Here is a 27,907-nt window from a genome sequence, read left to right as displayed (position 1 = left end):
TATTATCTTTTTAATTCCTGTCATTTTTGAATCCTAATTTCATGTACAACTTCTGCATTTCCACAGTATTTTAATCATGAATCAACATCCACCTTAAATTATGGTGCCAGAATTACCTGGGTGACTTCAACTGTTCCTCAATATCTAAAGCAGCCCCCCCCATAGTTATGTCTACCTATGATGGACACCTGAAAAATATCATTACTAGTGATGGTTGCAGGAATTAAAAATCATATCCTCAAACCTAAATCTACTTTTCAAAGCATTTAAAAGGTCACCTTAGCAACCTAATGATAACAAACAATTAAAGTATTCATATAGAAAGAAAATAAGCCAGGCAGTGAAAGACAAATACCACATGATCTCACCTTTAACAGGGATCTAATCAACAAAACAAACAAAAAAGCAAAATATAACCAAAGACACTGAAATAGAGAATAGGCTGACAGTGACCAGACGGGAGAGGGGAGGGAATTTCAGGGGAAAAGGGGAATGGTTTGCAGGAACAAGTATAAAGGACACATGGACAATAATAAGGGGGGTGGAAACAGGAGGGAGGCGGGGAGAGTTGGGGAGGTGGGCTGGGATGGGGGTAAAAAGCAAAAAACTGTACTTGAACAACAATTAAAGTCTAAAAATAATAAAAATAAACAGGTGAGACTACAAAAAAAGAAAATAAAATGCAATGTGATATGCAAACAATACAAGTTATTGGTGTCATTAATAGGAATATTTTTAAGAAATATATAGGAAATTAGCTTTTTTAATGCCTCAAATCTTTATATTCTGAAGTATTTTTTAAATAAAAAGAATTAATGCATTCAGATTCTGCTTCTACCAGTGAACCAGAATATAATATAGTTCTTTCAATTAATTTTGGGCATTATCTCTGTGGATGATTGAAACTTTTGAAAATTAAAATGCTTTAGAAGCAAAGATTCATTGGTAGTTTATAAATAGATGACCATATATTTAGTTTTTATTTATATTTTTAACTGGAATATTAAGTTTATTCACAATTTAACAATATGCAAGGATGGGTCACAGAAAATTATGTATATCTCTATTTTTAAACTACTTTCTTTTTGAAATAATATTGATCCTAGCAATATCAGAAGTTATTCTAAGTTTATTTCAGTTTTAAATAAATTTAAAACTGAAGAGAGGGGAAGAGAGAGAGTAGAGGAAGGAAGGAAGGAAGGGTGGGAGGGAGGGAGGGAGAAAATGGTTTTAATGGAGGCAAGGGAAATGGGAAAACAGTGAGGTAGGAGTGAAGGAAATCATAGTTTAAAATGTCCACTTTAAGATTTTGCTTATTTTTCCCAAATCCAATGTTGAAACAAGTTCAAGAAGAATTTGTAAACACAGACAAGAATATCTCTATTCATTTCAGTTTCAGAGAAACCTATGTGTTCCTCCTTACAAATCCCAGTCCCCAGTCTACTTAGAATGGCCTGCAGTAAACTCTGTTTAACCTGACTATGGTTTCTCTTTTTCTTCTAAGCCTTTCACAGTTAATAACTTTTTAAAGATTTGTAAGGCGATGAACATTTGTTGGGCAGGTCTATCTGCTTATAACCCCTAGTCAATCATGAAAAAAAAATCCATCAAAATCTGTGGTGGAACTTGAGACTGTTATGCTAAGTGAAATAAGCCAGTCGGTGAAAGACAAATACCACATGACCTCAGTTATAAGAGGAGTCTTGAACAAAATAAACTAACAAGCAAAATAGAATCAGAGACATGGAAACATGGAATAGACTGAGGGCTGCCAGAGGGGCAGGGGAGGGGGGAATGGTGGAAAGAAGGGGAAGGGATTAGTCCAAGAACACGTATGACCCATGGACACAGACAACGGTGGGGGGATTAACTGGGAGGAGGGAAGTGGGCTGTGCAGAGGAGGTCAAAGGCCAGGAAACTTAGACAACTGTAATAGAATAAACAAAAATTCTTTTAAAAATCTTGTGGTTCAGAAGTCCTCTTTTAAGTGTTCTTACTTTTATTCACTGAGTCCTAATAGATTCTTTTGGATGGACATGTTTGCAACCATAGTGATTAAACAACTCAGATGGTCTTGCACTAGTTCCTTTTCTGCTCCATTGAATACCTCTCAGCTCAGACACTATAACCCATACAGAAGTATTGAAAAACCTGGTAATAACTGTTCTCTTTGCCTTCACTCCCAAACCTTACCCTGTTCTCCACTGCCAGAGCAGGCCAGATCTGTTCTTTTCTCAAAGAAACCCATTGCTTGCTGGACACCATCCAAATTTCTAATGTTCAAAGTACTTCACTGCTCTTCTCATCTTCCCTTTAGTAGACTCTTATTCCAATTCTTCATTCAAAATAAACATATTTACTTGGTAGAACTCTGAATGTGCTCACTGTGATCTCAGCACTGACACTTAGCTCAGCATTCCCTTGTCTGGAATGCCCCTTCCTTATCCACCTCTTTTCAACCTGCCTCTTTGCCTACTAAAAATCCAGTATGGCCAGTTGTTGGGAATGGCCCTGCCTGGTTTCTAAAGTTGTAACTGCCCCTATGGCTAAGGCTGAGTGAGTGAACTTCAGACCATAAGCCACAAAGGAGGCAAAGCTTATCTCCCTGGCAGAGGTGCCACTTCTGCTCCTTTTTTCTTCACCCTGCCTGGCCCCCAATGCTTGATCAGTTAGCCAATGACGGGTAAGATTCCCCAAAGTGGGAATGACCTAAGACAGGCACATCACACTGAGGTCCTGGGGAAAGACTTGGGGGACTACAGCAAAAGGGGGTGATGGACCCTTGCCCCTAGGCTTTGACATAGTCTGAGTCCTCATTCTGTCTACCAGAAGTCTCCTAATCTTTTGGCTGCCATACTTCCCCTGCCTGACATAAAGCTGAAACAATGCCTTAAGCCTGAAGCAATACTGGTGGTGGGTGCTATCCTGTGCTGGAAAGGGCAGGTTCCCTAGGGAGATCAGACTTAAGAAAGAATATGTAAAATCCTGTGAAACCTGCTTTGTTTAGAATGCTCTCAATTAAATGATAAGGGTCCAAACAGGAAGTGAGTTTGTTCGCCAAAGTTTTATGGCTCATTAGCTATCTGACCCTTACTCAAAAGAGGCCCTCAGAGTTCTTTGTATGTTATCTATTGTTTGATCCTTACTGCCTGATAATGATTAATGAGCTTTACCTGTATTCCCAAGCAAAACAAACCCAATAAAGCTCATTGAGGAAAAGGCTCTTGGCCCTTCTCTTTTGAGAGATCAGGCATCTTTCCTCTCCAAGAAGATCTTGTCTTAGTAGACTTATTCTCATCACTGGCGGCCAGGGGGGCCCTGTGGCCGGAGGCCCCCCTCCCCCAGCCATTGTCTAATGTTAGCTCTTTCACAAACCTGTACTTGACTGGCCCAACAAGAATGAGCAATGTTCTGCTCCTTCAGCACTGAAAGTCCTATGTACCTTTTCTTCTTAGATTCTAAGTTCCTGAACAAAAACCCTAGTTTCTTCTTCTCTGCATACATTGAAGTATCATGTACTATACCTTTCACATAGTAAGGGCTCAATCAATATTTATTAAATGAATAATCAATGAAAGTGCAAACAAGCTATTTATTTAGCCAAAAACTTTTTCAGAAGGTTCTGGTCTCATTCTGGAGAAACCCAGCTCAGTGTCTAAAGTATCTTGCCTATGCCTCTCTGAAAGAGGTAGCAAGTTCCATGCTACCACATTTTAAGCAGAGGAAAAATGTTTCCTTACATTAGTATTTTTTTCAATGAAGATATAAATCATACGATTTATAGAGTCAGAATCCATAGGATTTATTAATCAGGATTTAAGAATCCTGATTTTTTATTATTTTGAGGATATTTTCTAAGGAAAATTGGACTTAGAGGAATAAACATAATATAGCCATCTGTTTGGTTGTTTCCTACCAACTCAGCTAAGGGGAATTTTACTTAATATTAGCTGAATCACTGACATGAGTTTTAAAGATAACAATTTGAGAAACTGAAAGTGCAAAGCTGTTCATATTTTTATCACTGTGTATATACATTTTGAACAAATGTGATTAATCACATTTTGAACAAATGTAATTCACTTTAAATTTCAATGGAACACTAGAAGCCTAATGTCAGAAAACCTGACTAATGTCCATATTATAAAAAAAATATTTAATCATATTTTAAAGATGTGAGATAACATGATGTTAAGCCATGGTCTATAGGGGCACTCTTTTAATTTCACCTTTCTCTTTTTCAATCTTTCAGTGCATTAATTAAATGCCTGTTAAATGCCTGGCACTATTATAGCACAGAAATACAGAGTGAGCTCAAGAAGACAGTCTTTGTGTAAATTTTGTTTATATGTAGTCCTTCCTTTTACACAAAATTTAAGAGTTTTAGAACTGAAGTCTTTGGTTTTCCCTAAAACTACCTCTTCTTCTTGAGTTCATAATTGTTGTTCATATCATCATTTCTCTCCCTTGGTTTTAAGCCACAGAATCACCAAAACATATTCGTCACGCAAACTGTGCAGAGGAGACCCACAGCATCCTAGAATGTAAACAAACCTACCCACCCAAGAATCAGCAACAGAAGTGCCCAATTTGCTTGTAGCTAGAAGGGGAAGCAACTGAAAGCCAGCAAAGAGCCACAAGTAGCATTGTTCCCTCCTGGACCCCTCCCCCACATACAGCCCCACAATATAGTGATGTGGGTCAAATCCTAAGGCTCCTGTCAAATACCTAAGGCTCCACCCCTTACAACTTAACAGTTGCACCCAGAGAGAAAATATGGCTCTAATGAAAGAAGATATCAAAGTTCCAAAAAGAGAATGAAGTAATGAAAAGATAGCCAACTTATCAGATCTAGAGTTCAAAACACCAGTAATCAGGATGCTCACAGAAATGGTTGAGTATGGTTGCAAAATGGAGGAAAAAGTGAAGGCTACGCAAAGTGAAATGAAGAGAAATGTATAGGGAACCAACAGTGAAGGGAAGGAAATCTGGATTCAAATCAATGATTAAAACCACAAGAAAGAAATAAACATTTAACCAGAACCGAATGAAGAAACAAGAATTCAAAAAAGTAAGGGGAGGCTTAGTAAGCTCCGGGACAAGTTTAAATGCTCTAACATCTGAATCATACAGATGCCAGAAAGAGAAGAGGACGAGCAAGAACTGAAAAACTTATTTGAAAACATAATGAAGGATAAGTTCCTCAATCTGGCAAAGAAACAGATTTCCTGGAAGTCCAGGAAGCTCAAATAGCCTGCAAAGAGTTGGACCCAAAGAAGCACACACCAAGGTACACTATAATTACATTACCCATGATGAAATATAAGGAAAGGATCTTAAAAGCAGCAAGATAAAATGAGAGAGTTATTTACAAAGGAATTCCCATAAGACTATCAGCTGATTTCTCAAAGGAAATCTTGCATGCAAGAAAGGGCTGGCAGGAAGTATTCCACGTCATGAAAGTCAAGTACCTACATCCAAGATTACTCTATCCAGCAAAGCTATCATTTATAATGGAAGGGCAGATAAAGTGCTTCCAAGATAAGCTCAAGTTAATGGAGTTCATCATCACCAAGACCTTATTATATGAAATAATATAATATTATATTATATTAGAGGGACTTATCTAAGAAAAAGAAGATAAAAAATATGAACAGTAAAATGACAGCAAACAACTATCAACGACTGAACCTAAAAAAATAATAAACGCAGAAACAAACTAAGCAAACAAGTAGGACAGGGACAGAATCAGAGAAATGGAGATCAAATAGAGGGTTATCAGTGGGGAGGGGTGGGGGGAAAATGGGAAAAAAGGTACAGGGAATAAGAAGCATAAATGATAGGTACAAAATAGACAGTGGGAGGTTAAGGATACTATAGGAAATGGAGATGAAAAGATCTTCATACATACAACCCATAGACATAAACAAATGGGGGGAGGGGCTGGTAATACAGGGGGAGGGTGGGTGTAGGGAAGAGGTGAATAAAGGGGGAAAAAATGGGACAACTGTAACAGCATAATCAATAAAGTATATTTACAAAATAAAACTCTCTAATGAGTTGTCAGTCAACATAGGTGACATTAAAAGAAACCAAATAAAGCTAATATACATATGGTTATACACACACATATATTTATTTATATCTATCAACTAAACAAAAATACCTCAACAATTTTCTTAAGCAACTTTTCTTTCTACTTTAGTCACATTCATGCAGTATTACCATACTACCAAAAACTAATGAAAATTTAGGGAAAAGCAGAGGTGGTGAATCTAAGCTGAAAATTATTACAACTACATTATTTTTCCTATTGAAAAGTTTTTCCAATAGCTATACTAGTCTTTCTTAGATTTTATGTATAGATGTTACTTTATGCTAGAAGACAATGGTGTTCCCAATAAATGTCCCTTTTGAAATATGGAGTAAATTAAAAATAATAACTGTAGCAAAACTATGGATTATTTAGGGTGAATGAATAGAAAACTACTTACCCCCAGTTGCCACAGTGATTTCACGTAGAAAATGGCCATAAAATGGAAAATCGAAGGACAGATTCACTCTCTGCAATGAATGACAACCAGAAAAGAAAATCAATAATGTATATAATAGTAAATGTAATATCAAGACCCTTCCACTTAAAAAATTGATGCTTCTACTTTATCCCACTATTATTGTAGTTGATTTTAAAAACCAGAATCCTAGATGATAATAAAGGATTTTTTTCTGGTAATTACATCTTTGAAGTGTGTGAATAGAATAAAGTTGGGTTGTTATAGTCTGTTGGTTTGTTCCTTGCTTATAAGGAAACCCGAAAGTATCAACTCTAAACCAAATGATTCTCTCTAATATCACCATTGTCTTTTACATGTCCACTGAAAATCAGTCATCAGGATGAACGATTTATCTTGTTTTTTTTAGTTTGATTATTCTTCTCCAAAAAAGTACACACATTATCTGTCAAGTTTCATTGACTATAAAAAAGATTTTCTTTTATTCATATTCTATTGAATAATTATGTATTCAATTTGTTTTCTATTCATCCCATAACAAACTGCTGTTTCGTGGAATAAGTTATCTTGCATCTATAGATCTAGACCTGCGGATATTTCTTTATTTAGAGGCACTGAGCTGTCCAGATTCTGTATATTATGTCCATTTTAAAAGTACAGTCAAAGAATAGGAAATGCTGGTTACTGAAGAGGTACTTTTCCTTTTATAGAGAATACTTGGGGAGACGCAGGAATAAAGTTTATAAATCTTACCCCTCTTTTTCCTAAAAAGGGGCCTGAAGCTATATCTATATCTATATCTATAATCTTGATGTCTATATATATCATGATGTGTGTGTATATATGTATTTTATGTATGTATATATCTTGATGTATATGTATATCTTGATGTATATATGTATATCTTGATGTGTATATATCTTAATGTGTATACATATATCTTGATGTATATATTATATCTTGAAATATATACATATATATATATATAATGACCCTTCCACTTAAAAAATTGATGCTTCTCTTTATACCACTATTACTGTAGTTGATTTTTAAAGTTGGAATCCTAGATATATCTTATAATGTTATATATATAATTTTTTGTTATATATTATTTATATGTTACATACTTTACAAATATATAATATATAATAAATGTAATACATTACATACTTTATATTACTATAATAAAAATAATATATAGTAAAAATAACAAAAATGAAATATAACAAAGCAAAACAACGAAATAAAAAATCCTTGATATTTTGTATGCTTGAAATAATATGATCCAGATGTATTATTAGGAAAGAACCAAGGATAATTGTGAATTATAACAATAAACATCCACTGAGATAAAAGAACCCATAGGGAAATTAATTAGTTGGTTTAGAGCCCAACATCATTACAGATTATCTATAGTAAAGGCTATTGGGAGAGGGAAGATGGCAGCCAAGTAGGTGGAAGCTGAGTCCAATTGTTCTTGCTCCCAAGTTGGATACTTGGGTTATCTGCCAACAAATAAACTGAACATCCAACAGAATCTTAGTTGTTGTGAAGTTCAAAAGCCAAGGAGAAAAGAAGATTCTTTGCACTGGGTGGTAGGGAGATTTTATAAGTTGAAGGGGAAATATCCTGTACATGGCACCTACAGCTGTGAAGAGCCTAGTCAGAAATTGCAGCTTTGCAACTCCCTCCAATCCCAGGGCAGAGAATCTCCAAAATTGGGACAGGAGTGACTTGGATACACAAAGTCAGGGAGATCCAGGGAAATGCTTCAGTGGAAATGCTAACCATAGCTTCAGTGGAAATGCTAACTATGAGAGTGCCAGAGAGAGAGAGATGGGCACTGTATTTGCACCTGGGTCAGGTGGAGGCAGGCCACGGCCAGCTGTGACTAGGAGAGACTTTTGGCTTTTGGAGAGGTGGCCATGTGTGGAAAACCAGACAGTGACTGAGTACTGCAGTGGGTGTGCCCAGAAAGACTTTTTAAAAGGGGAGTTAAGCATGCTAGGCAGGGACTCTGTGCACAGCTGCCTTGTTAGCAAAGGGAAAAGATTGAAAGCATGGTTTGCTCCTACTGAGTGTAGCTGGGCAGAGAGATAAAAAAGGTGCACAGCAAGGGGATTTCTCAGCCCCAGCCCAGCCCAGCCCAGTGAGCAGGCCTGAGGCTGCTCAGAGAGAAAGGGGGGGGGGGGGATGACAATAAAAATACCTATCAATAATAACCTTAAATGTAAATGGATGGAATGCTCCAATCAAAAGACACAGGGTGGCTGAATGGATAAGAAAAAATGACCCACATATGTGCTGTGTACAAGAGACCCACATAAAACAAAAGATCTACATGGGTTGAAAGTGAAGGGATGGAAAAAATATTCCTAGCAAATGGACATGAAAATGAAGCTGAGGAAACAATACTCATATCAGACAAAAAAATGACTTCAAAACAAAGACCATAAAAAGGGACAAAGAAAGTCAACACATAATGGTTAAGGGAGTTGTCAAACAGGAGGATATAACCCTTGTAAACATATATGCACCCAACATAGAAGCACCTAAAAATATAAAGAAATCTGGGACGACTTCAAGAGAGATATTGAAAACAACACAGTCATTGTAGGGGACTTTAACACACCACTACTGACAATGGTTAGACTGTCCAAACAAAGAATTAACAAGGAGATGTGACACTTAATGGCACACTAGATCAAATGGACTTAATCAATACAGAAAGTTTCACCTTAAAAGAAGCACAATATATATTCTTTTGAAATGCACGTGGGATATTTTCAAAGTTAGACTACATAGTAGGACACAAAACAAGCCTCAACAAATTCAAGAAAATTGAAATTATATCAAGCATGTGCTCAGATCATAATGGATTGAAACTAGAAACCAACCTCAAGGAAAAAAAAACAAAAAATGTGAAATACATAGAGACTAAATAATGTGCTATTAAATAATGAATGGGTCAACAATGAGATGAAGGAAGAAATTAAAAAACAACTGACAATAAATACACAACAACCCAAAACATAGGGGACACAACAAAAACAGTCTTGAGAGGGAAGTTCATAGCAATACAGACCTACCTAAAGAAGACAGAAAAGTCTCAACGAAACAACCTAACCATACATCTAAAAGAACAAGAGGACAATGACAAACAAAGCCCAGAGCAAGTAGAAGGAAAGAAATAAGATCAGAGCAGAATTAAATGACATAGAGACTAAAAGAAGAACTCAAAAAATCAATAAATCCAGTAAATGGTTCTTTGAAAAGATAATGAAAATTGACGAAACTTTAACGAGACTCATCAAGAAAAAAAAGATAGAGGACCCAAATAAATAAAATCATGAATGAAAGCAGAGAAATTACAACCAATACCACCAAAATATAAAAGAGTGTAATAAATTACTATGAACAACTTTCTGCCAAGAAATTGGACACTTTGATTGAAATGGACGAATTTCTAACAACATAGAACCTTCCAAACCTGAATCAAGAAGAAGCAGAAAGCCTGAATAGACTGATAACAGCTAGTGAAACTGAAGCAGTAATCAAAAACTCCCAGCACACAAAAGCCCTGGACAGGATGGCTTCACAGGTGAATTTTACCAAGCATTTCAGGAAGAACAAACTCCTATCATTCTCAAACTATTCCAAAATATTCAAGAAGAGGGAAGACTCCAAAGTCTTTTTACAAGGCTAGTATCCTCCTAACTCCAAAACCAAAGAAAGAAAACTACAAGATAGTGGCACAGGCATCCGTGGCTCACCTGTTCCCACAACCACATCAAAATCACAACTAAAATACAAAACAATCCTCACTCAGGAATGTCAGAAATCGAGCTGAATGGGAAGTCTGACAACTACAGAATTGAAGAAACCACATTCATCTGGACTGGTAGGAGAGACCCAGATGTGGAATGGACTGGCCCCACACCCACTTGGATAGAAATTCAGGGGGGATATCTTGGGAATGAGGAGTCCCAGACCCATACCATGCCCCCCATCCCAGGATCCCAGTACCAGGAAGGTCATAACTTCTGGCAGCAAAATCCAGTGGGGATTGAGTCAGTGCTTCTCTTGGGGAATCTACACATGGACTCACTTACTGAGACTCGCTCCCTTGAAGCTTGAAAGGCATCAGTGGTATATAAAGGCATCAGTGCCACCCAGTACCGGGGTGGCAGCTTGAAAGGCATCAGTGGTATATAGGGAGAGACTAAAGTGTCTGGCATCAGGGTGAGCTAAGGCCATCGTCCCTTTGCTGAGTCCTTACTCCCACAGAGCCAGTGGGCTGGTGCCATATCAGACTCCATCAATCAGGCTAACATTGTATGACCCACCATGGAGATCCACAGAGGCTCTACCACACCCAACTTATGGGCCCACCCAAGCTGCTTCTCCATAGGAATGGGTTGTCTTGGGTTCTAAATCCTATCAAACAAGCAACAGGTGGCCTCAGTGAGCCCTAGAAGCAGCAAGGCCAGAGTTAGAGCTTGGCTTTACCTGGGAATCTCTAAATCCAGCACAAGTAGCAGCCCTCTCAGGCTGCTTTACAGCTCAGGCAGGATGTCCTAAGCAAAACACAGGTGGGGGCTGATCTTGGCTTGTACCACCTGGGAAACTCCAGGACCAGTGCACCCAGTGGACAGCTACAGAAAATGCTGGAACACCACTATGGCCCTGTACAGCTGATCCTCCACAGAGGGTGGAGGTTGGGGTCAGTGGTCACAGCCAGTCCTTGGAGCAAACTGGCCCTTCCATTCACCTGCCAACTGCAACCAAGGCTCAACTACAAGAGGAGGGTGTACTCAGCCCACACAAAGGGTGCACCTTGAGTACCCAGTTTGGGTGATAGGGGAAGCTGTGTCACTGGACCCTATAGGATGAATACTACATTAGGCCATACTACCAAGACATAGAGTCAAAGTAGCTCTACCTAATACATAGATACAAACAAAGGGAGGCTGCCAAAATGAGGAGAGAAGGAAATGTGACCCAAGCAAAAGAACTGATCAAATCTCCAGAAAAAGAACAAAACAAAATGTACATAAGCAATCTAACAGATGCAGAGTTCAAAACACTGCTTATAAGGATGCTCAAGGAACTTAGTAAGAACATGACAGCATAAAAAAGACCCAGTCGGAAATGAAGGATACACTAATTGAAATAAAGAACAATTTACAGGGTAACAACAATAGAATGGAGGAAGCCGATAATCAAATCAATGATTTGGAACATAAGGAAGCAAAAAATAACCATGCAGCACAACAAGAAGAAAAAAGAATCCAAAACAATGAGGACCGTATAAACAGCCTCTGGAACAACTTTAAGAGGTCCAACATTTGTCTCATGGGGTGCCAGAAGTGAAAAGAAAGAGCAAAAAATTGTAAATCTATCTGAAAAGATAGTGAAAGAAAACTCCCCCAATTTGGTGAAGGAAACAGACATGTAAGTCCAGGAAGCACATAAAGTCCCAATTATGGTAGATGAAAAGAGGCCCACTCCAAGACACATAATCATTAAAAGGCCAAAGGTTAAAGCTAAAGAGAGATTCTTAAAAGCAAAAGAAAGTTAGTTGCCAGAAGGTTGCCAGATAGGAGGGAGTAGGGGGAGAATGGGTGAAAAGGTGAGGGGGTTAAGAAGTACAAATAGGAAGTTACAGAATAGTCATGGGATGTAAAGTACAGTATAGAAAGTGGAGTAACCAAGGAACTTATACGCATGACCCATGAGCATGAAAAATGGTGGGTGGATTACCTGATGGTGTAGGGGGTACTGGGTGGAGGAGGGCAAGAAGGGGGATCAACAACTATAATAGCATAATCAATAAAATGTAATTAATAAAAAGAAAAGAAGACTACAAACCAGTGTCTCTGATGAACCTAAACACTAAAATCGTCAACAAAGTATTTGCAGTCTAGATCCAGCAATACATTAAAAAGGTCATACATCATGATCAACTGGAATACATCCCAGGGTTTCAAGGATGGTACAGTATTCACAAATCAATAAACATAATACATCACATAAACAAAATGAGGGACAAAAATCACATGATAATATCAATAAAAGCTGAAAAAGCATTTGATCAAATCCAGCACCTATTTATGATAAAAACACTTAGCAAAGTGGGGATAGAAAGAGCATTCCTCAACATAACAAAAGCCATAGACAAGAAACTTGCAGCCAACATTATACTCAACAGGCAAAAACTAAAGGCTTTCCCCTTAAGATCAGGAATAAGACAATGTATCTGCTTTCACCACTCTTACTCAGCATAGTACTGGAAGTTGTAGCCACAGTGATGACACAAGAAAAATAAATGAAAGGCATTCAAACTGGAAAGGAGGAAGTAAAACTGTCATTATTCACAGACAACATGATAATGTACATAGAAAACCCTGCTGTTTCCACCAAAAAATTACTTGACCTAATAAGGGAATTTGGAAAAATGGTGGGATACAAAGTCAATATTCAGAAATAAATGGTGTTTTTTGTATACCAACAAAAAATATCAGAAAGAGAACCTAGGAAAAAAATTCCATTTAATATAGCAACAAGAAAAATAAAGTACTTAGGAATAAATTCAACTAAGGAGGTAAAAGACTTGTACTCAAGTCTTTAGAACTATAGAACACTAAAGAAGAAATTAAGGAAGATACAAATAAATGGAAGCATATACCATGTTCATGGATTGGAAGAATTAACATCATTAAAATGTCCATACTATCCCAAGCAATCTATAGATTCAACAAAATTCCTATTAAAATTCCAGTGGCATATTTCACAGATCTAGAACAAGTATTTCAAAAATTATATGGAAACAAAAAAAGACCCTGAAGAGCCTCAGCAATCTTGAGAAAGAAGAACAAATAGAAGGGATCACAATACCCAATATAAAACTATACTTCAAGGCCACTGTAATCACAACAGTCTGGTACTGGAATAAGAACAGACACATAGATCAGTGGGACAGAATAGAAAACCTGGAAATAAACAAAGTTTGTACAGTCTCCTGCCATTGTACAGGCAGGAGATACAATGGGGTAAAAATATCCTCTTCAATAAATGGTGTCAGGAGAACTGGACTGGTAAATGCAAAAAAAAAAAAAAAGAAAAGAAACTTGACACCAACTTACACGACACACCAAAATAAACTCAAATTGGATAAAAGACTTAAGTATAAGTCATGACACCATAAAGTCCTAGAGGAATACATAGGCAGGAAAATTTCAGATACCCCACATAGCAATATTTTTGCTGATATATCCCGTACAGCAAGGAAAATAAAGGAAAAAAAATAAACAAATGGGATTACATCCAAGTACAAAGCTTCTGCACAGCTAAAGAAACCATCATCAAAATGAAAAGAGAACCAATCATATGGGAGAACATAGTTGCTAATGATACATCAAACAAGCGTTTGATCTCCAAAATATATAAAAAATTCATACGACTCAACACCAGGAAGACAAACAATTCAATTAAAAAACAGGCAAAGGACCTGAACAGACACTTCTCCAAGGAGAACATACAGAGGGCCCAGAGACACATGAAAAGATGCACAACACCACTAGCCATCACAGAGATGCAAATTAAAAGCACAATGAGATACTACCTCATACCTGTCAGAATGTAAGTCAACAAACAAAAAGTGCTGGAGAGGATTCAGAAAAAAGGGAACCCTAGTCCACTGCTGGTGGGAATGCAGACTGGTATAGCCACTATGGAAAACAGTATGGAATTTCCTCAAAAAACTAAAAATGGAACTGCCTTTTGACTCAGCGATTCCACTGCTGTGATTATACCCTAAGAATCCTTAATCACCAATTCAAAAAAATTCATGCAGCCCTATGTTCATAGCAGTGCTATATATAATAGTCAAGTGCTGGAAATAGCTGTAGTGCCCATCAGTAAATCAGTGGATTAAAAAACTGTGGTACATTTACACAATGGAACACTACACAGCAGAAAGAAAGAATGAACTCCCACCTTTTGCAGCAAGGTGAATGGAACTGGAGAATATTGTGTTAAATGAAATAAGCCAGTTGGTGAAAGACAAATACCATATGATCTTACCTATAAAGGAATCTAATGAAAAATATAAACTAACAAACAAAACAGAACCACAGGCATGAAAACATGGAACAGACTGAGTGACCAGAGGGGAGGTGGAAGGGGGTTAATAGTAGAAAGAAGGGGAAGATACTAGACAAAGAACATGTATAAATGAACCATGGACCCGGACAATAGTGTGGGGATTGACTGGGAGTAGGGTGGGGGGTTAGGATGGGCATGGAGGGCCAAGGGGGAAAATTAGAACAATTGTAATAGGATAATAACAAAAAAATGAAACCCAAGTCACAAACCCTACCAATGCTAATTCTGTATTTTAATAAAAAGGCCATAGTTTGGCCAAACTGTCAAACTGCCAAATTTGACAGTTTCTGTATTATCACTCCCAATACACAAATTTAAAAAAACACAGAAATATACCTAGATTAAATTGAGCTTCTTCCAATTTTGCAAATAATTGCTTTTTATATTCATTAGTGATTTCTAATTAGTTATTTGGCAAGAAATTAATCATTCAAAATTTATGGTGATTTTCAATTAGATTTTCTTTCCTTTTTAATGAAAGCCGAATCTTTAGAATGAGTTTATTATCATTTTTACTTTTTGCTGACTACTGGGAAAAGCAAAACCCATTTTTACTGCAGTAACTGAAAGGAATGATTACTAATAACTAATAAAAAAGCTTTAATAGCAAAAACACATATCTCAAAGAAAACAGCAAATAATTTTATAAAGATACTTGCTATAGTATATTATTGTCCATCATTTATTGTTGTCCTATTTCCATGCTCATGAGCAGATTGGTAAAATTTGTAGCCCTTTGACATTCTCACTTCCACAACGGGAATTTGGTTTAGACCTATAATCATTAATAAACTCTATCAATAACCCTCAATAATGAACCAGAGGAGTATGACATGAGTTTCTCACCACTACAAATATTTGAATACTTTTAGAATAAGATTGAGATATACGAATACATAAAGACTGTTTTAAAAAAGCAAATAAGTTCTCAAAGAAAATTTGTTAATAAAGCATCCTGAAGAGAAACATCAATGACTGAAATGCTTCCCTATTTAAATGATCAGTTTACCTTCCTTAACACCATACTGCCTCACACTGATAAGAAATACAAATGACAATTTAGAAAATGCCAGTTTCTCAATAGTTGTGAAATCTGCCCATTTTTCTCCAGGTGCTACTGACACTCTTCCCCAAGTACATGTCATTATTATCACAGTAATTTCCTCATGGGTGCCTTGGCTTTAATTGTCCTACAATTCATTCTCCTTATTATTCAGCTTATCACTCCTATACTCCAGAACTTTCAATCTAGAATCCCACTGTCTCTGAAATAATGCCAAAACAGTGAAAATGGATCTAAGGCCCACCACTAGTAGTCCGGCTCCTGCTCCCTCACAATTTTCCCTTCAGAGTCTGTGCTCCAGCCAGTCACCTGGAACATCTGTGAGTTCCATGAAACTGCCATTCTTAACCCTTGGCTCTGTACTTTCACATCATGTCTCTCTGACTGTTATAATCTCTCAATCTTGGTTAGTCATGCTTCCATATTCTTTAGGCTTTGGCTTAGTTTGGGGGACCCCAAATATTGACCCTGACATAAGAACTCAGAGGCAGATGGTTTTTTGGAAGGTGCTCTTACAAAGCATTAGTTAAAGGAAGTGAGAAAAGAGAAACCAGTAATAGTTACCTTATTGGGGGCGATACTGCTACAGTCAGGTCTCCCCTTGGAGTGTCTTTGAGAAACAGCAGGGAAAACATGCCTCAGAATAATTTCATTGGGGGTTAGAATTGGAACATTACCCATCAACTCCCATCCCCTAGTGACTGAAGATTGCTCCTGGGGGTGGGTACCCTCAGCCAGAAAGAAGAGATATAGCACTTGATCTAGAAAGTTTTGAGCATGTTAGAAACTGTCCCCTACAGTTTTTGGTGAACTCAGGAAGGCAGAAGGGACACGGGGAAAAGCACTGACAAGACTAATTGGGGTCACATCCTCAGAGAGTCGTGCCTTGACTTCTTCCCACTGAATCCCACCTAGCATTCCTATATATGCATGCATACATAAAACAACTCCATCAGGTTCTCATTACAACCTCTCTGAAGTAAAACTAACTCAGCAAAAGAGTAGTTAAATACAACTCAAGTGGGAAACTAGAATCTGAGTATAGGTTTGACTTACAAAAAAGCAATACACTTAACTACTGAGATATTCAAAACAAAATGATAAGAAAAGTCACACTTAAAGACAAATTCTTGGAAATTTTTATTATCCCTCTTTAAAACTCATACAACCAAAAATACTAAAACATAAACAAAAACAAACACTAGAATTTCACAAAGTGCTTTGAAGCTAAATGATTATATATTCAATATAATTACCTTTCGGTAATTGGATCATTATTCTGTCTCAGTATGGTAAATAAAACAGGCATTTAGGGAACTGAAAGAAGTTTTATTTGTTTATTTATTCATTCATGTGGTTGACAACCAATTATTCAACATCTCATATGTACCAGGAACTAAATCAGGGACTAAGGATAAAATAGTAAATAAGTCCCACCCGGTTCCTTTCTTCAAGGAGTTCACCAGGTAGTTCAGGACAGGATCAGAGCGGGTAAATGGTAGGACCAGGAGAGGACACCTAACCCAGAGGAGATGGCACTGTGACTGACTCTTTAAGAGGAACTACAGAAGTTGGCCAGAGGAGTCCTGAAGATGTGGGAGAAGAAAGGATGGGTCAAATTACATGTAGAAAGTGAAATTGGAAGGACCCTGTGACTAATCAAGCAAAAGGGAGGGGACTGAGGGAGGGCAGTCTAGAATAAAGGACAGGTTTTTGGCTGAATGACCTGTGGCCCACAGTGGCACCAACTGAGATGACAAATAGAGGAGGAAGAGTTATTTTGGTTAGGTGTGAGAAGACCTACCGTGCCACTAACTGGATATCCCTTAACCGGGTAATAAAAATAAAAGTGACCCAAAATTATCTATGCAAAAAAGAGCTCTTCTGTAACCAGAAAGGCTAAATAGAATCCTGGACATTGCCACAAAAAGCCATTGTGAACAGAAAGAAACATAGTATTGAGACTATGATCCAGCACTTGATCCAGAAATCTGCGAGCATGCTGTAATTACTATACCTTGAACATTATGCTGTCTCGGATCTCATCCCTTAAAAAAATACCTAATGTAAAAAGGAAAAGGGTTCAGGAAGACTGCCATGTGAAGACACAATAAATTAATTAAGAGACTGGGCAAAATGACAAAGAAAGGCTCAGAAGTGAATTTTCAAGAGCATGAGTAAAATCAACTAAATAAAATCAATAAAATAAAATCAACTAAATTTACTACTTCTTTACACTCTGTGGAAAGGAGTTAACTATTCAAAAGGAGAGGTATGATAATATTGAGACAAAGAAAATGCCACTTCATATGGGGGAGGACAAATTTATGAAACATTCTTTGAAGTGTTTGGTGAAACAGATCGATGTATGACAGGCACAGCCAATATATGACTGTGACTTTTAAAACCACATCATCCTCTCCCCACACCATGCCCCCTGAAGTTATAATTAGCAGAAATTTGGTCCTGTATAAATGTCTAAGCTTAGAAAACAACCCTGGGTTCAAACAACTCATGTTTATTTATACTTTTGGTCAACAGGATAAATACATTAAAAATACCATCATGTTTTACTGGTCTGATAATTTTGTTATGGCTGTATCAGCAATAATAACTTTCTTGCCTCAGTAGCCTAATGGCACATGGGGTTAGGTAAATGGGTTGGTGTGGACTACAGGTGTCCACGGGTGTTTTGGACAAGATCAGATAACAAGGACCTTTGGGCGTGAACACTGTGAACCATGGTGTTCATCTCCATGAACATTATGGGGACATTTTGGGCAGGACCAAATGTCAGGCAAGTGAAATTACGGTTGGGGACAGACTATCGGATTCCACCAGGTCACGCTCCTAGATTTCTAAGTGCATCCACACCTTCTATTGCCGCCTTTACACATTTTTCTTATACCTACTGCATTTTGTTTTCTGACTAATGATTATCTATTTTAATTCTTTTTTAACAACACAAGAAATTTAATCCTAAATACATATGGTTCCAGTTTTACTTGTTTGCCTATTTCTCAGTTGTATTACAAAGATAAATTAATCAGTGCCTGTAAAACCTAGAAGACAGAAACTTTTAATGAGAGTTAGGAATCTGGATGAGGCACTTTTATGATTCTCAACACCATTTTAAATGTCACTAGTAAAAACTGCTTTTTTGTTTCAAGACAGTGTCTTCCTTACAGTAATAAAGCACCGTGTTTCTGGATCCCTGGAGCCGTTACGTGACCTGGATGAGGCACGATCCTGCTGAAAACAGGATATGGCGAGGACCTGGTAGTGACCAAACTTTAATAATTGCTGACATCACGAGTTCATAATAGCAAAGGGTCTAAAGAATATAGGATTATTCATTTATTTAAGAATGAATTCATGGATTAATTTCTAATTTCTATTCCCATATATGAATATTGTTTTTAATAATTCAAATAATTTTTATTTATCTTAAAGCTTTCTAATAGGTGGAATATTACTTTGTAGTGATAGTAGTAAAGTGATATTTATGTTAGTTTTTCCAAAAAGTAGGTCAAATAAATCTTGACTCAAATCATTTCAGTTTATTTATGTATGCTGGGTATTAACTTTGAGAGAAATTGAAAACCTTGAGAAAAATCACATCTTGTTTTACTTAAAGGGCAATTTCTAGTGATACTGCCTTTCATATGAAATACCTGAATAAGTGACTTATTTCCAGTAAAATTTTAAAAAAATATTTATTTATTTATCTTTAGAGAGGAAGGAGAAGGGGAGAGAAACATCAATGTATGGTTGCCTCTAGTGCGTCTCCTACTGGGAACTGGCCTGCAGGGAACTGGCCTGCAACCCAGGCATGTGCCCTGACTGGGAATTGAACAGTGATCCTCTGGTTCGCAGACCTGCGCTCAATCCACTGAGCTACACCAGCCAGGGTTCCAGTAAAATTTATATCTCTAGTAAATAAACATGATTAACTAATCATTATTTATTAGATAACTTTTTAATAGGTAACTCTGAATAAATTTCTTAATTGGAATGTGGTATATTCTTCAGGAATGCACATAACAATTCTCAAAACTGATTAAGATCCAAATAAAACACATTCACCTATGGGTGCTTAAAATAGATTACTGGAGTCTTGCTACTCTACTTACCATAAGACATATGTTTTACAATCTTCTTTTAATGAAACTAGGTGTAGAATTATTTTTTTTTAATTTTACGTGGTTCTTTCCTAATTTTGGAATGACATAGCATCTTTTAAAGCCAGGGAGACTTGAAATTATATCCCAGCTTTGGTACTGAAAAGCTCCAAGATTTCATAAGTCATTTAATGCCTTTAAGCCACAAACTGCTCATTTGTAAAGTCAAGACACTTCTCTAAAAGTTATTAGGATTAAATGATCATATTATACCTGGACCTTCATAGACGCCGATTCAAAGATAGTTAATATTGTATCATGTACATGAAGGTATCTAGCATAGCAACAGTTCCTTAAAAAGTTTCCTAAACAAAGAAACAAAAAATAAAGCTCCAATTTGATTCCTAGTAAATAGCTGAAAATGATTTGATATCACATGTTGTCTCTAATACCAATGCAGGCAAATTACTTCTCTAATAGAATCATACCACAGTTAGATATTATGATTCTGAGCAATGTTATGATGCCCTCAACTTTATTATATTGAAATAGTTATGACTATTGTGTTTACTGGTATTAGGAGAATGAAATTAGCATTTAATATATCAGACATTGGTTTGGCTGGTGTAGCTCACTGGATTGAGTACAGGCCTACAAACCAAAGGGTTGCCAGTTTGATTCCCAGTCAGGGCACCTGCCTGGGTTGTGGGCCATGTCCCCAGCAGGGGGTGCATGAGAGGCAACCACGTGTAGATGTTTTGCTCCCTCTCTTTCTCCGTCCCTTCCTCTCTCTCTAAAAATAAATAAATAAACAAATAAAATATAGATCAGACATTATGATATGTATTTAATCTGTTTTAGCAAGTATGAGTCCAAGTATGATGAGGTACAGCTGCAAAATATGCCAAAAGGTACTTGATAATTACAAAAGAAACAACTGTGACCTTGCAGTGAAGAAACAAAATCTGTTAGACATCACCTTAAGCAGGTGATCAAAGTTAACATGCCCTGTGACAAGACATGCTGACATCACATACTTCCTCAACAAAAGCACAATAGAGGACAAAATACATTGGCATTCTTGCCAAAACAGAGACCTGTGTTTATTCGTGAAGAAACAAAGGTTTGAAGACAAACCACAAATCAGAGAAACTCAAATAACTGGCCAATACTCTTCAAAAGTGTTGAATTCATAACAGATAGATTGAAGACTGACTTAGGCTGGTGGAGACTGGGAGATTGGACAAATAAATGCACTGTGGGTCCTAGATTCGATTCTGGATAAGAAAAAAGAGTACAATTAACAAAATATGAGTAAGGCCTATAGACTAGTTACTAGTAGAGTAACAATGGTTTTTTTGGTAGTTTTTTAAAATTGTTTTATTGGTCATGCTATTATAGTTGTCCCAATTTTTCTCCACTTTATCTCCCTCCACTCAGTTCCCTCACTGACTCACGTGCCCTCACCCCATTGTCCATGTCCATGGGTCATACACAGAAATCCTTTGGCTATTCTGTTTCCTATGCTGTAATTTACATCCCCATGGATATTCTGTAACAACCTATTTCTGCTTCTTAATTCCTTCACCTTTTTGGCTCAATCCCTCACCCCTCTCTTGTCTGGCAACCATCAAAATGTTCTCTGTATGTATGATTTTGTTTCTGTTCTGCTTGTTTGTTTATTTTGTTTTTTAGATTCAGTTGTTGATAGATAGGCATTTATTGCCATTTTTTTGTTCATGTTTTTTATTTCCTTCTTGTTACAAAAGACCTTTCAACATTTCATATAATACTGGTTTGGTGGTGATGAACCATTTTAGTTTTTTCCTTGTCTGAGAAGCTCTTTACCTGTCCTTTAATTCTAAATGATAGCTTCACTGGGTAGAGTAATCTTGGTTATAGGTCCTTGCTTTTCATCAGTTTGAATATGTCTTGCTAATCCCTTCTATCCTGAAAAGTTTCTTTTCAGAAATCAGCTGACAGTCTCATGGAGACCCCCTTGAAGGCAATTAACTGCTTTTCTCTTGATGTTTTTAAGATTCTCTCTCCGTCTTTCACCTTTGGCATTTTAATTATGATGTGTCTGGGGGTGAGCCTGTTTGGGTTCATTTTGTTTGGGACTCTCTGTGCTTCCTATTCTTGTATGTCTACTTCTTTCACCAAGTTAGGGAAGATTCCTGTCATTATTTCTTCAAAAAGGTTTCCAATTTCTTGCTCTCTTTCTTCTTCTTCCAGCAGTGCTGTGAGGCAAATGTTGGGACACTTGTAGTTGACCCAGAGTTCCTTACACTACCCTTGTTTTTTGTGTGTGTGAGGGAGGGGGATTCTTTTCTCTTTGTGTTGCTCTGATTGGTTGTTTTCTCCTTCTTTATATTCTAAATTGCTTATCTGATTCTCAGCTTCATCTACTCTAATGGTCATTCCCTGTAAATTGTTCTCCATTTCAGTTAGTGTATCCTTCATTTCTAACTGGTTCTTTTTTATGCTGTTGAAGTTCTCTCTGAGTTCATCTGCTCTTCCCCTGAGTTCCTTGAGCATCCTTATAACAAGTGCTTTGAACTCTGCATCCAATAACTTGCTTGTATTCATTTGGTTTAGTTCTTTGTCTGGAGTTTTGTTCTATTCTTTCATTTGGGCCATGTTTCTTTGTCTCCTCATTTTGGCAGCCTCCCTGTGTTTGTTTCCATCTATCAGGTAGAGCTGCTGTGCCTCCCAGGCTGGGTAGGATGTCCTAATGTAGTAGGTGTCCTGTGGGATCCAGTGGCACAGCTTCCCCTATCACCCAAGTTGGGTAACTCAAGGTACACCCACCATGTGGGCTGGGTACATGCCCCTGTTGTAGTTGAGCCTTGGTTGCTCTTGACATGTGCAAGGTCAGCCACCACCTGTGTTTTGTCCAGGGTCATACAGCATAAGCTACAAAGCAATCTGCAGGTGGCTGCTACTTGTGCTGGGCTTGGAGGTGCCTGAGCAATGTCCAGCTGTAAACTAAAGCTGGCTGCTGCTAGTGCTGGGCCTGGGGAAACTTAGGGAGAGGTATGGGGGCTTGCTAAAGCCAGATACTGCTTCTTTGAGGGAATTTAGGAAAATCTGAAGCATGGGCCAAGAGAGCCATTTGTATGGAAAAACCACTGGAAACAGCTTGGGTGAGATTGAAAGGTGGGTAGGGCAGGGCCTCAGGTAATCACCAGGGCAAGGCAAACAGCGTGAGTCAGGTTGATGGAGTCTCAGGTATGGTACCTGCCAGCTGGCTCTCTGGCTCTGTTGCAGGAGGCACTCAGAAGAGATTGAATAATGGCCGTTGCTAGCACTTCTGCCTAGGAGATAGCTGCTGCTCTGCAGCTCTAGTCCTGATGCCACACAATTCAGTTCCTCCCCATTTGTCACTGGTGCCTTTCAATCTGCTGCCCCGAGCTGGATCTCAGAGGCAGTGAGTCTGAGTCATTCTGTGCATGGGCCGTTTAAGAGGAACTTCTAGGGATTCCAGCAGTTTCTGTCTTCCAAAGCCTTAATCCCCCCTGTTTTTTACAGCCAGAAGTTACGGGGATTTTCTTCCTGGTACTGCAACACTGAGCTGGGAGCCTGGTATGGGGCTGGGACCCTTCGCTCCTGAGACATCACTCCCAATTTTTGTCTGCCAAAATGGGTGTGGGACCAGCCTATACTGAGACTCCTCCTCTCCTACCAGTCTCCATATAGCTTGTTCTTTAATTCTGTAGTTGTAGGATTTCCATTCAGCTCAATTTCTGATGGTTTGGAGAGATGGTTGTTCTACAGTGTAGTTGTCATTTTGATGTGGTTGTGTGAGGAGGTGAGTCATGTTTACCTGTGCCGTCATCTTCTAATTTCTTGGTATTGGTAAGTGTACCGTGAGTACGTAAGATGTTAACACCGGGGAAAGCTGGGTAACAGCTTTATGAGAACTTTCAATAATCCTGGAACTTTTTTTATAAGCCTGAAATTATTTTAAAAAACACACTACAGTGAAAGGGCAAATCAGTATATTTATACCACAGTAAGTAGAGGAGGCAGGATTTCAATCTATGCAGGTTTGACTCCAAAATGCTGAGTCTTAACCACTGTATCATTCTATCTCCCTTCTTTCATACTAGGTAATTCTTTACCTAAGTTACCATACTTTCCATAACTCTTTTCTACCTGGAACCCTTAACATTGTCAGTAGCAATTTTTTTAAATGTAATAACAATGCATGAGGCCAAAGTGAAAAAAAAAACAAACAAACAAAAACAAAGTCTGAAAAAGGTTCAGAGCTGTTCTCAGATTCCATGCCTGGAATTCCAGGGACTGGACTAACAGAGCCACAGAGTGCTCCGCCCCCTGAGGCCCGAGGGCAGCACCTCCTCGCCAAGGGACTGGCACAGCCTGCAGCACTTTATTCTTCACGTTGGGGTCCAGATCCTTCCATTTTCCTCTTCCCAAGGATCGATCCAGGGGCCTATTTTCTAAACTTCCAGAACACTTCTTTACTTTTTTACAATTCTCCATGGTAATTGTCTTTCACTGGTTTATTCACCTATTTAACTGAAATCAATTCACTTTTAAAATAACAGAAACTGAAAGCTAGCAGAGGGATGTGAATATAAGTACACATACATGTATGCTTGTAGATACAGATGGAAACATTTTAATTAACATGTTTCCCCCCCAAGCAACTATTAAAGAGAGAAAATGGACCATGGAGAGGCATATACATGTGGAACAGCAATGCAAACTTCTTTTGATAGACCCTAAAGTAAAATCCTGCTTCTAGTCCAAAAATGAGCTGAGTGTATTCCAGAAAAAAAATAGCTGCAGTGGGCAGCATATTTCATAATGCTTTTACCATCTGGGACTTCTTATAAAGTGGAATGCTAGCCAACCCTCATACCCTGGGAGGAGTGAACAGGGTGCGGGTCATTGATCCAACGACTGAAAACACTGGAAACCTAATTAAAAGATCAAAATGTTCATGGAAACTGGCTAATCAATATGCAAATACACAAACAAGTGAGTGGATACTCAGTCTTTCAGAAATAAAGCCCATCAATGGAATTGATTTTCTGAGTTAGGAATTCTAATGGCTTCAGCACATTCTCCAGAACAGAACTGAGAACTTCATTAACCCTGTATACTGAATGACACTCTGCATGAAACTGTTCATAAATTAGAAAACAGAGTGTAAGTATTTTGCAGCTACTGGTTGCTCGCTCATGTGAAACAGAGTGAGGGAACGCTCACCATTTCTTTTGGCCTCTCGTACTGCGTGGTTCCCAGCAAACACCTGACTTACAGTAGCTTGCCTACACTTGAACCCTGTGAGAATTAGTTAGGCGACAACCATTCAGAAAGGTTGCAGAGCAACAGTGAGTTCAAAGGCACACAGGAGGTAAACCAAGATTTGATAAGGAAACCCTTGGAGGGTATGGTAGAGGGAGAGAACCAGGGAAAGCCGCTTCCTGATTTTGTGCCCTGCTCTAGAAGCAAGGCGTGGATCCCGCAGGCTTCTCTGGCTAGAATGTGCACAGGAAACATTTAGGGTTCTTGTTAAAACACAGATTCCAAACTGGTAGGTGCTGGGATGAAGGGGCTGAAATTCTGTGTTTCTAATAAGCTCTCAGGGCTGCTGCTACTCCCCAGGGGGCCCCACTTCAAGTGGCAACACTTGATGTCATATAAATGTCTTTGAAACTCCAAAACAATTGTGAGGACTTTGACAAGGGTGAAATGGATTAAAACGATAAATAGACTGGGTTCTGGATAGCATCATCTCACTTCACCTGGTAGCACTTACATGTTCTGAAATTTTCCATTTCAGCAATTGAAGCATAGCAGTACTTGCTTGCCAAGCTCCTTCAAAGCAACGAATTACTAAAAGCTCTCTGCAGCAGCACTAGTACACCTGAGGGCAATTGACATTCTTGTTAGTTCCCTGACCAGTGATCCTCACACAGGGCAGGCAGGAGGAGTATTCCTATTAGGTTATCCTTTACAGTCTGAAAAGTCCCTGCTTCAGCTTGGTCCACAGGTGGCAAACACAAGGCCCACGAGCTAATCCAGCCCTGCACCACGTTTTGTCCGGCCCAGCACTTGTTTCTACCCAGTGGCAGCCGAGCTCTTCCTTAACTGTTAAGGAGTAGCTACATTTATACAGTCCTAATATTATACATTCTGCCCTTTAAAGGCAACCACGAGGCTGATGTGGCCCCTGGTGAAAGAGAGTTTGAAATCTCTGCTACTGGATTACAATCTGTCCTTCTTGTTTCCTGTTAGTGGAAAGTGGCTGTTTTAAAGTTAAATATTTATTCGTATGATGATTATTAGTATCAGTGGAACAGACATCTATCACACTCAGCCAGCCACTGAATTAAGCACTGTACAAATGTTAAACCATTTAATTCTAAAGCCAACTTTAAAATGCTGGTGCTGTTTCATTCCCATTTTACAGATGAGGAAAGTGATTAACAGAGTAAACAGCATGCTCAGAGTCACCCAGCCAGCATTTGGCCAAACAGGAGGCGAGGGGGGACTCAAATCCAGGCAGCCTGTTTCTAAGGCAGCCTGTTCGAACACTATTACCAAGCTGCCCCTCAACAGATGTGTTACGATTTGAGATTCAGTGCAAATTTATATATCAGAAGAGTGGCAAATAATTCAACATTTGGTTACAGGTTGAAATTGAAATTAGACCAAGTTCAGTTTTAACTCTTCATCCTCTTCTGCTAACTTTGCATTTTCCTAACCATTTTCAAATTAAGGAAAAGTTACAAAAATAATAGAATGAGGCCCCTATATATTTTACTCAGATTCATCAATGCTTAACATTTGGCCAACCTCTGGATTTTTCAAAACTTAAGGAAATTGATGCCTCTCAACACAGCTTCTTCTTTTAAAAAATTTTTTTACTGTTGTTCAATTACACTTTTTTCCCCATTCCCCCCCCATTACTCTCCCCTGCCCTACCCACCCCCCACCTCCCACATTCAATCCTCCACCCTCCGTTGTGTTTGTCCACGGGTCCGGTATACGTACCTGTTCCTTGACTTGACCTTTCCCCTTCCTTCCCTCGCTATTCCCAACACAACTTCTGACACCCTGGCATATCCGCAGGTTAACCTGTCTGGGAGCAGGACACACATGCCTAACCTTGGCCTATTTAACAAGAGTGAAGCTTATTTGGTATTTCTTCTCAGATGGCTGTTGCATGACAAAAAATTCCTGGCATTGTATCTCGAGAGTAGCTACAGAGCGCGCAGTGAAGAAAGGAAGACACACCCGCTTTCTGGGTCTGGACTCTGGGGCAGCAGACGTTCTGATGGGAAGCCAATTTACATAAAAAGGCAACACGTGTCATCTCGACCATTTCCCCAAGGCAGTGATTTTCAACAGGTGTGCTGCAAGAATTTTTAAAACGTGTGATACCTGACTGTTTACACTGACTTCTTATCCCTTAGACCGCCAAATTAAAAAATGACAACAGCTAACACAATGACAACCATCCAGTGTTGATGAATCAAAAGTATACCTTTTTTTGGTCAGACTGTCAAGAATTTTATTTTTCTGGTGTGAGGCAGAATATTAGTAATTAGAGCGGCACCTCGATACTCATCGTTAGTCCATTCCAGAACTTGTGATGAGTGCTGAAACCAAGTACCGAACTATGAAGCATTTCTCTCTTGCTGGACGGCATCGTGACTCATACAAGTTCTAGCAAATGCGACAAGTCCTGAGCAAGGGCCACACGCTGAAACTTCTTTCCTCATCAAAATCCCACGAGTTCAGGGTTTGACGAGTTCTGAAGTCAACGCTTACCGAGGTGTTACTCTCGTTTATGTGTGCCATGAGATGGAGAGGGTCGAAAACTGCTGCCCTAAGGCAACCATCTAAACTAAGACACAGGCTATTATTTGGTGAGAAGAAACAGACAAAAATAAAAGGTACTGAATATACCCATAAAATATTTTTAAAAGATACTGAAATACTAACTTGCGCAAGAATTTCTCTGCAAGGACATTTAAAATGTCCATTTTTTAAAAATCTTGTATAAT

The 27,907-nt window shown here is 38.4% G+C and overlaps 1 protein-coding gene across 2 annotated transcripts in view; it reads right to left on the bottom strand.

Moving 5' to 3' along the window:
* Window positions 1-27,907, bottom strand: part of PLXDC2 (plexin domain containing 2) — a 416,215-nt gene that overhangs the window by 167,288 nt on the left and 221,020 nt on the right. For both annotated transcript variants that reach the window (XM_037147415.2, XM_053654762.1), the window contains one exon: window positions 6,495-6,564. In XM_037147415.2, the coding sequence (XP_037003310.2) occupies window positions 6,495-6,564 (70 nt within the window). The remainder of the gene's footprint in view (window positions 1-6,494; window positions 6,565-27,907) is intronic.

This window comes from Artibeus jamaicensis, unplaced genomic scaffold, assembly GCF_021234435.1.
Source record: "Artibeus jamaicensis isolate MK-2021 breed Jamaican fruit bat unplaced genomic scaffold, CSHL_Jam_final contig_867, whole genome shotgun sequence".
NCBI classification, from domain to species: Eukaryota; Metazoa; Chordata; class Mammalia; order Chiroptera; family Phyllostomidae; genus Artibeus; species Artibeus jamaicensis.
The sequence above is the reverse complement of the archived record's forward strand: the minus strand, read 5'-3'. Positions and strand labels throughout refer to the sequence as shown.